At 43.4% G+C, this 13674-nt stretch overlaps 1 protein-coding gene and 1 long non-coding RNA gene across 2 annotated transcripts in view; one reads left to right on the plus strand and one right to left on the minus strand.

Moving 5' to 3' along the window:
* Window positions 1-3854, minus strand: LOC148116513 (uncharacterized). Its single transcript, XR_015731583.1, has 3 exons — window positions 3766-3854; window positions 287-366; window positions 1-117 (listed from the first exon to the last, which is right to left on the minus strand). It is a non-coding gene; the product is annotated as an uncharacterized LOC148116513 (long non-coding RNA).
* Window positions 3798-13674, plus strand: part of LOC132710587 (acyl-CoA (8-3)-desaturase-like) — a 27164-nt gene continuing 17287 nt past the window's right edge. Inside the window, exons 1-2 of the mRNA XM_087883297.1 lie at window positions 3798-4251; window positions 13282-13392. Coding sequence (XP_087739423.1) covers window positions 4009-4251; window positions 13282-13392 — 354 coding nt within the window. The 5' untranslated portion in view covers window positions 3798-4008. The remainder of the gene's footprint in view (window positions 4252-13281; window positions 13393-13674) is intronic.

Here is a 13674-nt window from a genome sequence, read left to right on the forward strand (position 1 = left end):
ATCTGCAAAAGCTGTGAGGATGGGCTTGCACTTGTAATGAACACCATGTTTGGCACACTGAGATTTGATCAGAGGAGCACCTTGTAATAATTGCGTCGAGGCATGGTGGGGAAAAGGCTGCAAGAAGAAAAGAGGGTGTCAGGTGACTATCCCAGACATTTTGCTAGGTCTAAAACATGGCAGACCTACTTAACATCAACCATGTGTGATGTATGACTGCCCTGAAGGTCTCCCCCTCCAACACACAAACTTCTATGCCCTTGCTTCTTCTCCAGTTTATACTCACTGATGCTCAATCTGGAAGTTCAGGTGCCCAGTGAACCAGTCATTGCATCAGGAATGGTCAACACTGCATGTTGATGAGGCCTAAGGGAGAAAGAGACAGCGGGTGAAGCCCTCCAATCGTCCCTTTCTTTCCAACCACGGTTGCTTCCTATCATAGGGAGGCTCTGTAACAGGTAACACTTAATACTAGAGCCCTTAAAGGCCAGATTGTAGACTCCATCTTACAGGCAGTTAGACAGACAGCCAAAGCTTGCATTTTGTTGCACAACTTTTGGAGATGACCTTTTTATTAGTTCAGGGGGAAAAGCTACAGAAATATTGTATTTCCTTGCTTACTGCATTTCTTTATTCTTCACTCTGGAGTCAAGACAAAGTTTTTAAAAGGGATAGAGATTGGAGAGCAGAAGTAGAGTTTAGTTTTAGCACCTAACTGGGATAATGGAGGGGGAGGAAAGTCTGCCCCTCCCAGTTTTTTGGGGGGAAGAAATTTAGCTTTCTTTGGGGGGGGAATGGAGGGAGGTGATTAAACAAGGGACAGATTTGGGGAATTTCATGCTGAAGCTGCCTTTTATGCAAGGGCTGACTTCCCAAAGCCAGGCAAAAAGCAGGACAGCTTTGCAGTCTCCTTATGGCCAGTTGGTAGGGGGCCAGCTGATCAGTTCAGAAAGCAGTGCTTTCCTTCCCCATTGTTTTCCCCTAGAAAAACAGTCAACGGTGTGGTGGGTCTCCATGTAGGGTGTGGTAGGCCTTGAGAGGCTTGAAACAAACGGGCTTGTGCCTGTGCTAGGCCTCCCAGGAACTCCCCCACCCCTCAGCTCCACTTAATAACTCCATGCCTTTGTTTAGCAAATGCATTGGAGAAATCAGTGATGACTGGTCATTGTTTGAGGCAGTTCATTTAATGTTGTCTCGACCTTCCACCGTAGAGGGCAGGCAGTTTTTAAGATGAAACTTCCAGCACATCACTCAGATTCCAAGTATGCATGTCACTCAAAAGTGTTATTGGCAACTGCACTCTTTCTTTTCACCTAACAGCCTTTTGTCCTTTTGCCATCTTTTGGCAAATGATGACAAATAGATAAGGAGAAGATGTTCACCTACTGATCCTGTGTCTATTTCTCACCTGCCCTATGGTTAGTTATATGAGAGTCTGTTTTTAAGAGATGAAGTTTCTTGTACTTTCCTCTCTTCAAGGTATAGTTCATATAGAAGTGAGGCTTTCTTTTCCCATAAACTGAAATTGAACAGCTGGTATTTTTGACAGTTGGGCTAAACTTGCACTGTGCATCCAAGATAATGATATCGAGAAGAATATCATTCTGTTATATAAATAGCAACCTGCATATTTGCATATATGCAAATAGTCTGCATATGCTGAGCATGCTCTCTAACAAAGGGTGCCTGCTGAATTTGAATTCCCAGGAAAGTGGGGTCCTAGCAGTGAGCTCCACTGATTTCAAAAGAATTTGTTCTTAGGAAGATGAAATGTGTTACTAAAATCTTAGCATTTAGTATTAATTTAGGCAATAGCTTCAGGCAAACTAATACTTTCTGTCATGTGAGTTTCATTATGCTGGCTATTCTTTTCTGTATCTATGTGGAAGCACCATGAATACACCAAAGCTCTATACTGCTGCTGAGTACTCTTATGCTTCTGCTTTAGCATCAGATCAGAAGCTGCTGACATAATCAAAGTCAGGCTTTAATGATCCCTCATTATGTTCTGCATCAGCTTCAGCATCCTCCTGCTGAAATCTTTCCATGTACTTCATTTTCTTTCATTTCTTGGAGAATCTCTCCTATGCCTTAATAATTTCTTGCATAGATTATTTGCTTCAATCTTTCTTCACCCTTCTTTTTCCTTTGCAACAGAATCCCATTTTATAGCTGGTAAGGCAATGAGCTAATCCAGGCAAAGAATCAGGGCTCTTTCCCAATGGTTTTGGTGACCAGACAATTTAGTTGGCAGTCATGAAAATGCTTTATTCAAAGATCCGGTGCTCCAAAGCATTAATGGATTAAGTGAAAGATGGTGCCTCTAAGCAGAAAAATGGAAATGTTCTCTCTTGAGCAGGGAAATGGCTCATATGAGACATCCAGATAAACCAGATGGCTTCCATACTGAAATAAGTAATTATGAGAAATAAAACAATAGTAATTAGAAAATACACTGAGAAAATTCACTTTTTGATATTTTTAAATAGGCTGTCTGGGACAAACAGACAGCTTATTTTATTAAGGGTTTTCTATAAGAGTTGATTTTTAACTTTAAGAGTTGATTTATAAGAAAAGCTTTTTTATTTTTTATTTTATTTTATTTTTTATTTTTATATGCCGCCCTTCTCCGGAGACTCAGGGCGGCTTACAATGCATTAAGCAATAGCCTTCATACTTTTGTATATTTTATATAAAATCAGCTAATCGCCCCCACAAACCAGGTCCTCATTTTACCCACCTTAGAAAGGATGGAAGGCTGAGTCGACCTTGAGCCTGGTGAGAATTGAACTCGCAGTAATTGCAGGCAGCTGGATGTTAAATGCTGCCTTAGTAGGAGGCATTAGCCTCCTACGCCACTCAGGCTCTTTCCTGACAAACCTCACTTGTCTCCAGACTTTCCTCTTTTCTGCTCTCTTTTCCTTTAAAACATCCCATTTGTTACCTTCCAGTGGAAGACAGGTAAGAAAATGGGAGTAAGATACTCAGTAATCATTGCCTGTAAATATGTCTTATTTGGGGAGGTATTTATTTTATTATACTTCAAACTTTTAAGGTCTCCCAATGCACAGAGAAGCATTATTCCCAGGGATAGTAACACTGTGAAAGTCCTGATGTCAGATTTTCATTCTCAATCCAGAGCAGTGAATCATCTCAATTCTTTACCAGTATCAACTTACTGTTGGCTTATTGCCTACGAACCACCCATCTGCTGGTGCCAAAAAGAGTTTTAGAGAAGGAAGCTGTGGGAAAGTTCATTGTGCCTCAAGATTTAGAAACATTAAGTAATGATTATATGCCATCAAATTGGGATGTAGTTTATTAGTGATATATCTCTGTCAGCCCACCCCCACCATTCCCTGCAAGCTACCAGTAAGATGTGTGTTTTGTTTGCCACTATAATGCTTAAACAAATGAAAGCTGTTTCAGATTGTGTCAGTCTCCTTTCGGTATAGCGAGGAGAAATTCTCAACCTGTGGTATTCCAGGAATGGAAAGAAGGCAGACAGTAACAGAGTTGGAAAGGACCTTGGAGGTCATCTAGTCCAACCCCCTGCTCACTCAGGAGACCTGTACTAGGGATTCGAACCTCCAAACTTTCTGATCGACAAGCTCAGTGTCTTAGCCACTCAGCCACCTAGTCTACAGTGACTCTTAGAATCCCACCTCAGTTTGTTCTCCAAAATAAACAATTACTGGCACAGCTGATTTCCGTCCCATCACTACCAAGCTGAGGAGGGCAACTTTTCAAAATACAATGACTCACACCGGCCGGCAGCCTGCTTCTCCTTCCTACTCGAAAAGCCGAACATGTTAGGCTCGGCCGAGTTGCTTTTTCGGAGTTTCCCAGTCTGCGTTTGTCCCACGAGAGCAGCGCCAGTGAAACTCTGTCGGCCAATCGAAGGCGAAGAAAGTGGGGAAACTCCCTCGCTCGGATTCGCCCAGTCCGCCCTCCCGATGGTGCTGAAAAGGACAGTGCCAAGTTCCTGAAGCCTCAGTCGGAGGGGAGATGGCTTCCCAGGAAAGCGAAACCGAGGTCAGGAGGAGGAGGGAGGCTGATCCCGCGGCCTATCTATCCTGGCCTTCGCGGTTGTTTACCTGGGAAGAGATCGGGCTGCGCTCTGGCCAGGGAGACCCGCCACGGGAGCGCTGGCTGGTGATTGACAGGAAAGTCTATGACATCAGCCGGTTCTACAAGAGGCACCCGGGGGGCTCTCGGACCATCGGCTGCTATGCAGGGCAGGACGCCACGGTAAGGCGCGCGGCAGGTGGCGAGAGGAAGACTCGGGTGGTCACAGTTTCTTTCGCTTCCATGGAGTGTCACAGGGAATACCATAGCTCACACAGTTATGATATTTGTAGTTATGGGCGTGGCATATCTTTCCCAAGGCTTCTGTGGTAGCTCTACTAAGTGCTAGTCTGATTTATTGATTGCTTCAGGGTTGATTCTAAAAGGCAGAAGCTATTTGTCATTTTCAGTATTTTCACTGTCGATGTCGTTGTACATTGTTGTAATTAGCTTGGTCTTCTTTATATATTTAATTTTAATCCCATTTTGCACTCTGCTCCTCGACTTTTATTATTAAAACTTGTAGATTTTCTGTATATTCAGCTTCAGGGTAGGGCTATCAGCATAATAGAGGCTATTCATGTTTCTTCCTCCAGTGTTAAAACCAGTTCCCCTTAATATATATTCAGCAGAAGATGACTGAAGATTTTGAATAAACTGTTGCACCAGGATGCTATGTTACCCTATTATGGATGATGGATTTAACAATCTAGTGGAAAGACATCAAAGAAGATACTAAATGAATTATAAATTTAAAGTTATTGTCTTTCCTCTTTTTATAAAATGGAATGTATATATAGACATATGTATATTTTAGTAGAGTGGGCAGTGGATTATATTTAGAATTATTTAGAATTATTTAGAATTGTAGTGTATGGTAATCTTGCAGGAAACTGGGTTGAAATAGGCTAGTTTAGTGATTGATTAGTTTAAGAAAAAGGATTTTTAAGTCATATATTTTGGGGAGTGGAAGAATTGGATAGAACTGAATAAATGTTAAATTTGGAGAAGGCTGCTTTGAAATGTTATATTAATATATATAAAAGATTAAAGGTTATGTTGTAATAATAATAATATTTTATAAGTTTGGGGGAGGAGAAAAAGGGTAGACTATTGCGAAAAGCGGAGAAAAGCGGAGTTATAAGAATATTATGCTAAGGGTCAGTACTTTGAGGAGTGAGTAAGGGCATGGTAAAATATTATGTAATTAATTATGAATTAGCTTATTGTTGTGAAGAAGAAGTCACGGGGGGGATGGGTGGTGAGGGGGGGTTAGGGAAGAAGGGGGGAAAGGGGGGAAAACTTGTATTTGAAAACTTTTTCAATAAAAATATATATATATATATTCAGCATATAGGTTGGATATAAGGGTCAAGTACACAGCCTTGTACCCCTTTGCTAACCTAGAGTCAGTCTATTTTACCATGCTCTGCCTGTACTGTGGCTTCCTGACTTGTATGTAAGTTTCTCCTGAGGACAACGAGATTCTGGCATTCCTATTTTTCTGAACACTTTTCCAAAGTCTTTCTATAATATATGAAGCACATATTGACTCCTTTTTGCTAGTCTTTTGGCTTTCTTGGTTATATACAAAGCATTCCATTTATTCTGCTCTTTGTTCAGTTTGTGGAGCTACACTTTAAAAAAGGTCCAAAAGAGTTGGAACAGGAGCTACAAAGAGTGATATGGTTGCTGAAGGAATTGTTAAACTGAACTATTTAGCCTAAAGAGGAAAACTCTTAAGTGGGACTCAGTAAACAGGCTTCAGTTATAGGATTCCAGCTTAATGTTGAGGAAGCAAGTGTTGTGTGAGAATGGAATTATTGATTGAGTAAAGGTGTGGGCTTCCTTTTTCGATGTCTTCAGGCAGAGACAGGGCAGCCTTCCATTAAGGAGGATTCACACATAAGAAGAGTAGTTTGACATAAAATGGCCTACATGGTCCTTTTAAAAATCCATTATGTTATGAGTCTGTGATTTTCCCAACTCTGAAGGACTTTAAATAGAAGTGAGAGAAATAAAACAGGAATCCTACTTACAAAATGGTGCAGTGAAATCAGCACACAGATTCTCTTTCTTTTACGTTCACACTCACCTATTATTCCTGATATACGCTATGCTTTTAGAACAACAACAACAACAACAACAAAAAAGAATTAAGAAAAAACAATTTAAACCTATGATCTATAGGTTCTTAGAATTGTTGGTAAAACACTGCAATTTTCTTGTTTTTACAGTTTCACCAAAAACAAACGTGAAAATCAGAACAAGAAGCAACTATATTTAAGTGTAATTATTGAATCATAACCCATTATTGTGGCAATTAAATAATCAATATGTAAGTTTTTAATTAACCATACACAACTTTTATTTATTTATTTTATTTATTTTTATTTTTATTTAATTTGTATACCACCCTTCTTCAACAGGATTCAGGGTGGTGAACAGCCATGGTAAAACATAACATATAAAATTTAAAATTTAAAAGCAATTTAAAAAACATTAAATAATTTTGGCTATCCATTTAAAACAACCCAGATTAAAACCAATTACAAATTAAAACCGAAGGGATGGGATCAAGCCAGCCTGGCTAGGTGAAAAAGATGTATTTTCAAGGCCCGACGAAAAGTCCAGAGGTCTGGTATCGTGCGTATCTCTGGGGGTAGGTCGTTCCAAAGGGCAGGTGCTGCCACAGAGAAGGCTCTCCCCCTGGGGGTCGCCAGCCCACATTGTCTGGCTGACGGCACCCTGAGGAGTCCCTCTCTGTGGGAGTGTACTGGCTGGTGGGAGGCTATTGGCGGCAGAAGGCGGTCTCGTAAATACCCCGGCCCTAAGCCATGGAGCGGTTTAAAGATGGTCACCAACACCTTGAAGACCACAGGAAGCCAGTGCAGCTCGCACAGGAGAGGTGTCAAATGGGAGCACCCCGTTGCTCCCATAATCCCCCGCATGGCTGCATTCTGGACCAACTGGAGCCTCCGGGTGCACCCCAAGGGGAGCCCCATGTAGAGAGCATTGCAGTAGTCCAGACGGGAAGTGATGAGTGCTTGAGTGACCATGCGTAGGGAGTCCTGATCTAGAAAGGGACGCAACTGGCGTATCAGGCGAACCTGATAAAAAGCCTCCCTGGCCACGCCCGTCATATGCTCTTCTAAAGACAGCCGTGTATCCAGGAGGACGCACGGCCGCCAGGCACCGGGACATCACTTCAAGGGCATCGTTGGGGTGGCCTGGGGTGGAGATGTACATCTGAGTATCATCAGCATACTGATGGAACTCCACCCCAAATCCACGGATGATCTCACCCAGTGGCTTCACATAAATGTTGAACAGAAGGAGCGAGAGGACCGACCCTTGCGGCACCCCACAAACAAGACACCTCGGGGTCAACCGCTGCCCCCCTGCCAACACAGATTTCGACCGGTCAGAGAGATAGGAGGAGAACCACCGCAAAATGGTGCCCCCCACTCCCAACCCCTCCAACCAGTGCAACATGATACCATGGTCGATGGTGTCAAAAGCCGCTGAGAGATCTAACAGGACCAGGATAGAGGAACAACCCCTATCCCGAGCCCTCCAGAGATCATCAACCAACGCGACCAATGCCGTTTCTGTGCTGTGCCCAGGCCTGAAGCCGGACTGGAGTGGATCTAGATAGACAGCTTCATCCAGGTACTGTGGAAGCTGCCGTGACACCACACTCTCAACAACTTTCGCAATAAAATGAAGGTTGGAGACTGGACGATAATTAGCCAAAACAGCCAGATCCAGAGAGGGCTTCTTGAGGAGGGGCCTCACCACCGCCTCTTTCAAGGTGGCCGGCAGGACATCCTCGCTCAAAGAAGCGTTAATAATCTTCTGGAGCCAGCCTCGTGTAACCTCCCAGGAAGCCAGCACCAACCAGGAGGGACACGGGTCCAATAAACATGTGGTCGCGTTCAGCTGTCCCAGAATCCTGTCCACGTTCCTCAGGAGCCACAGGATCGAACTCCTCCCAGATAACACTCTCAAGACCTGCCTCAGTCATCCCGTCTGGACTTACCCAGTCAGAGGCCAGGCCTTCCCGAATCTGAGCGATCTTGTCATGCAGATACTGCACAAAATCCTCAGCTCAACCCTGCAAGGGATCATCCCGCACTCCCAGATGGAGGAGGGAGCGGGTCACCCTAAACAAGGTGGCTGGGCGATTATCTGATGATGCAATAAGGGCGGCAAAATAGCTAGATTTTGCTGCTTTTATCGCCACTAGGTAGGTCTTAATATGAGACCTCACCAGCGTTCGGTCGGATTCGGAACGGCTGGTCCTCTAACCGCTCTCCAGGCATCTTTTCTGGTGCTTCATCTCCCTCAGCTCCTTGGAGAACCAAGGAGCTAGGTGAGTTCGGTGCTGGGTCAGAGGCCGCAAAGGCACGACGCGGTCCAAAGCCCCAGCGGCCGCACTGTCCCAGGCGGCCACCAGGTCTTCAGCCGAGTCATGAGCCAGAGTCTCAGGAAATGGCCCAAGCTCCATCTGGAACCTATCAGGATCCATCAGGCGCCTGGAGCGGAACCACCTAGTCAGTCCCGCCTCCCTGAGGCAGGGTGCAGCGGTTAGAAAGTGAAGTCGAAGGAGCGAGTGGTCAGACCATGACAAGGGTTCGATGACTATATCCCCTGTATCAAGGCCACTCGACCACTGACCAGAGATAAAAACTAAGTCCAGAGTGTGCCCACCCAAGTGAGTAGGGCCATGAATTAACTGAGTCAGGACCATGGCCATCATGGAAGCCATGAACTCCCGAGCCACCTCAGACGTTTCACCGATAGATGGCAGGTTGAAATCCCCCATGACCAAAAGTCTGGGGGTATCAACCGCCACCTCGGCTATGACGTTAAGCAGCTCAGGCAGGGTTGTTGCCACATGGCAGGGAGCCAGGTACGGGATCAACAAACCCATCAGCACTCCACGGCCCCACTTCACAAGAAGGGACTCACATCCAGCTATCTGTGGAACAGTGGCCTCCCTCGGATCAAGACCTTCCTTTATAATAACTGCCACCCCCCCGCCCCTGCCCTGACTCTCGGCTGGTGGAATGCGCGGAAGACTGGTGGGCATATATCTACGAGGGGAACTCCCCCCTCCTGGCCCAACCAGGTCTCCATAATGCCTGCCAGGTCCGCTCCCCCATCCTGAATAAGATCACAGATGAGGGGGGCTTTATTTACCACAGACTTGGTATTGCACAACAACAGCCGAAGGCTCGGGCCCTGAGAGTCTGAACAGCCTGGGGAACGAGAAGGGCTATGGGGACCAGGGCATGCCACCACTCAAAGGTAGCGAGTGCACGCCCCCACCACATGATATGGTCCCCTGCTCCCGCCGTATCTGCCCCTCCCATTCAGTGTAGTGATGGTAAAGCCCTCGGCAGAATGAACTCTGCTGCCCCCCTTACCCCCGGAATCTGCACCCTCCATGGCTCGACTGGCAGCTGGGCCAGATCCCTTCCCCCGTGGATTAACCCCCAAACCCACACAACCCTTCCGCCCCTTAAAACCCCTTAAAAATCTATCTAAAAATTTCCCCAGAAAACCCCTCAATCCCCTTTTTGCAGCATGCCACCTCTCAGGGTGCCAAAGCCCATCATAAAGGTAGGCCCTCGATAGAGTGGAGGGGGGAGTCTTGCAGAATAAGAAGCTCTGCTGGTGAATACATCTAAATAATTGGGGGAAACCCACAGCCAGGGGGTTAATCAAGTTGGTCCAAATTCCGGAAAAGGGATATCCAATCATGTCCAAGTCAATAACTCCACTGCTCTCTCACAGCAGTGGATGGAGTCTTAAGCCATTTTGTGGCCAGATGTCAACACCGGCTGACTTCTCACGAAAGCTGGGAAGGGCCAAGAACCGCAGTCATCGTCTGACTCCATACCAGACTTGTAATCCAGAGTATATCCCTCTACAATAGGAGAGCAATTGATGACAACCACCAATCTACAGGACCACGGGCCAGGCAGAGACTCTGGTGGCTGCACCTTAGGCAGATCAGGAGGCCAAAAAGTCCATGGGAGGCAGATGTCACATTGTCCAGAGGTCACCTCCAGGTGATAAATAGCCTCACAGAGGCTAATAGACCATACGAGGCACGGAAGACCTGGCCAGAGATGTTTCACGGCCAATAAAGTCCACAATGCCTCTAGCTCTAGCTCACCCCCATCCACATGAGGGAGGGGGGAGAGCCTTTGAAACTACCAGGGGTGGGCCCTCTCCAAGTGGGTCACCGCCCCCATGGCCGCACAGGAAGTCCCAAAAACAGTGTTGGTAGCATAGATGGTATAATGGTTGGAGTGACCCTTGCTCTCCCAATGCTCTCCCACTTTGCCCTCTCTGACGTCATCCCCCGCAGCCGCTCATCCCAGCATCGTAGCCAGCGCCAACATCGGCGTCGCCAGCCCTCCGAAGTCGCCTCCATCGACCATTGGGTCTCACAGGAACTCCCACCGTCCCCACGGCCTCCCCTGGAGCATCAACAAAGGGCAGCATCGCTTTAACTTTAACAAGGAGCCAGTAGTTCAGTCATGCAATACTATCCCGTCTGTCTTCCCTTTTGCAAAGAGAGAAACTAGATCTATACCACGTGATTATTTGAAGACGCACATACTTCTACCCCCTTTTTGGTCAGTTAGGAAAACCAGTATCTGGCCTCTGTTAATACAGAGTAGGAGCTCAGAAAACAAAACACATCTCTCTCTCTCACACACAACAATCTGGATGTGGAAAATAAGAAGATAAGATATAAGTTATGAATTCACATGGACTGGAGCCAGTTTGGTGTAGTGATTAAGGCCTCATGCTAGACATTGGGAGATTGTGAATTCAAGTGCTGCCTTGTGCATGAAGCTGGCTGGATGATCTTAGACTAGTCATTTTCTCTCAGCCCTAGGAAGAAAGCAGTAGCAAGTCACTTCTGAAAAACCTTGCCAAGAAAAATGCAGGGACTTATCCAATAGTCCCTGAGAATTGGACACGATTGAACAGAAGAAAATAATAACAATTTTATCATCATTTTAAAAATAAGACTGCATCCAGTAACTATAACCGACTTTCAAAGCAGATTATTATTTCTTTCTGTTGCCTTTTACTTACATTTTAATTATATATATATATATATATATATATATATATATATATATATATATATATATATATATATATATATATATATATATATATATATATATATATATATATATATAAAGATTTTCAGTACAGTAGTAAAATCAAATGCAAATTAAACTCAGAAAAATAAAAAAGAGAAAGAATTTAAAAAATTGAAGTGTGTAAAGGTTGAATCACTGGACCAAATTTTGTTAATCTGAGATATTTCATTGCTCAGCCAAGCAACGTCATCAGTCAGAGTAAAAATTACTTAGGCAGAGAGTCAGAGAGTCATTGGAATGTACCACTCTTGCCGCACCAATTTCAGGTGCTTCTCCCCAAAATGAGTTGCAATAAAGATTCAATCATCCAGGCCAAAGGTGACTAAAGTTTGAATTATGGCAACTGGACCAAACTTTGTTAATCTGAGATGTTAATCTGGAGTCAGAGAGTCAAGATTCAAATGAAATTGGTGTGGCAAGGGTTGGTACATTCCAACGATTCTCTGCCTAACTAATTTTTACTCTGACTGATGAAGTTGCTTGGATGAGCAACGAAGCATCTCAGATTAACAAAGTTTGGTCCAGTTGCTATGATTCCACCTTTAGACACCTTTGGCCTGGATGATTGAGTCTTCATTGACATACATTAAAAAATGGGGAAAAAATAGAAAAACAAAAGGGAAAGAAGTAGAATAAATAAAAAGAAAAGAAATATATAAAGAAGTGACTTCCAATCTTGCCAGGTATGCCAAGTAAAAAGAAATTTGATAACTCATTACCTGCTATAAAGTTACAAATAAATATCTATCTTCCCAGAACCCATCCTTCTACATGCATAATGCTAAATGATCAACTTTTCAATCCTGTCGTCAGCAAAAAGCCCATAAAAGAGTTACCAGAGATTTATAAAAAGTATGTCTTATTTTAATCTTGATCAAACAGGACAACTTTATATTCCTTTCTTTTATTTCTAATACTCTTGGTCTTTAATTCATTCAGATTTTTCTTGTTGTATCACAGAGGCTTCTTCAAGTCTTTAGCAGACCTTTTTTGTAGATCCATGGAAAGTCATTATCCAGATCATTATTTTGATTTGTTTTTTGTATTTCTTCTTTCTTTTTGAAAGCCTTAAGCAGCTTCTTCCATGTCTTTTGTTTAATTGGTCCACATATTATATTTTTGAAAGTTTTACATTCTTTAGGTTTATCCTTTCTACAAATGTCTTTAAAAAGCAGTATAGATTTTATCTCAACTTTAAAATTAAATAAAAATTAATGCAGAACTAAGCAAGTTGTGCATGTTCCACCTACAAATAAATTGAAACGAGAGCAGAAAAGCAGGAATTCTATCCGCAGAGTAAAGCAGTAAAGCTGGTTTATATTGCTGAGAAAAACTATTTATAAATACTACTTTGTAGAAAAAAAGTATTAAACAATTAAATTATGTGATTTATACATTTTTCTGTCTTTGATGTTTTTTGCAAAACACTGCAGTTTATTTGTCATCATCTTTGCTCCAGACTTTAATTGAAGTCAAAATCATTTTGACCAAGAGCCTTGGTAGTACAGGGGTTTAAGGCACCCTGTTATTAAGCTGGTTATTAAGACCAGCTGCCTGCAATTATTGCAGGGTTCGAATTTCGCCAAGGCTCAAGGTTGACTCAGCCTTCCATCCTTTCTAAGGTAGGTGAAATGAGGACCCAGTTTGTGGGGGCAATAAGCTGACTTTGTATAAATATACAAAAGGATGAAGGCTATTGCTGAGCACATTCTAAGCCGCCCTGAGTCTTCTGAGAAGGGCGGCATATAAATCAAATAAAAAAAAATTTTTTTTCTGAATAATTATAGTTTAGAATTAATCATAACCCTTCAGAGCCAATTTCTGAAATAATAGTGCAAGTGTCTCAATATCTTCGGTCAAACACCTCCTGGGAATTATGTCTGTCATGCTTTGAATTGGAGGGAAGAAAGATAAGAATCAAATATTATCTATAAGCCTAAACATGTTTCTTCCAGGTTGCCTTTAAGGTGATTCTTATAATATTTCATTGTCATTTTTCTTTATGTTTTGGCATTAGGATCCATTCACAGCCTTTCACCTTGACAAGACTCTAGTAAGGAAGCACATGACATCGCTTTTGATTGGGGAATTGGCACCTGATCAGCCCAGCTTTGAACCCAGTAAAAATGTAAGTTAACCTTCAAGGTCTTAAATATTATAGGGCTTGACTCAGTGATCACCTTTGTCATTAAAACTGATCTGCTATTTAGGCCAACAAAAGAGATTTTATAAGGTGCCCCTGAGTCTTTCTGCATTGTCCTTGTATTTCACTCCAATCTCTTGGCATTTAGATTGGGCAAGTAAGCTCAGTTCTTTCTGGCTGCCTTCCTCAGCCTCCACTTAATCAATCCCAGCCTGTCTTCTCAAGATTATTAAGCAGGTGGTTGCAATGCAGCCTCAGAGAGTCTGG

The sequence above is a fragment of the Pantherophis guttatus genome, chromosome 1, assembly GCF_059756535.1.
Source record: "Pantherophis guttatus breed Tessera chromosome 1, ASM5975653v1, whole genome shotgun sequence".
NCBI classification, from domain to species: Eukaryota; Metazoa; Chordata; class Lepidosauria; order Squamata; family Colubridae; genus Pantherophis; species Pantherophis guttatus.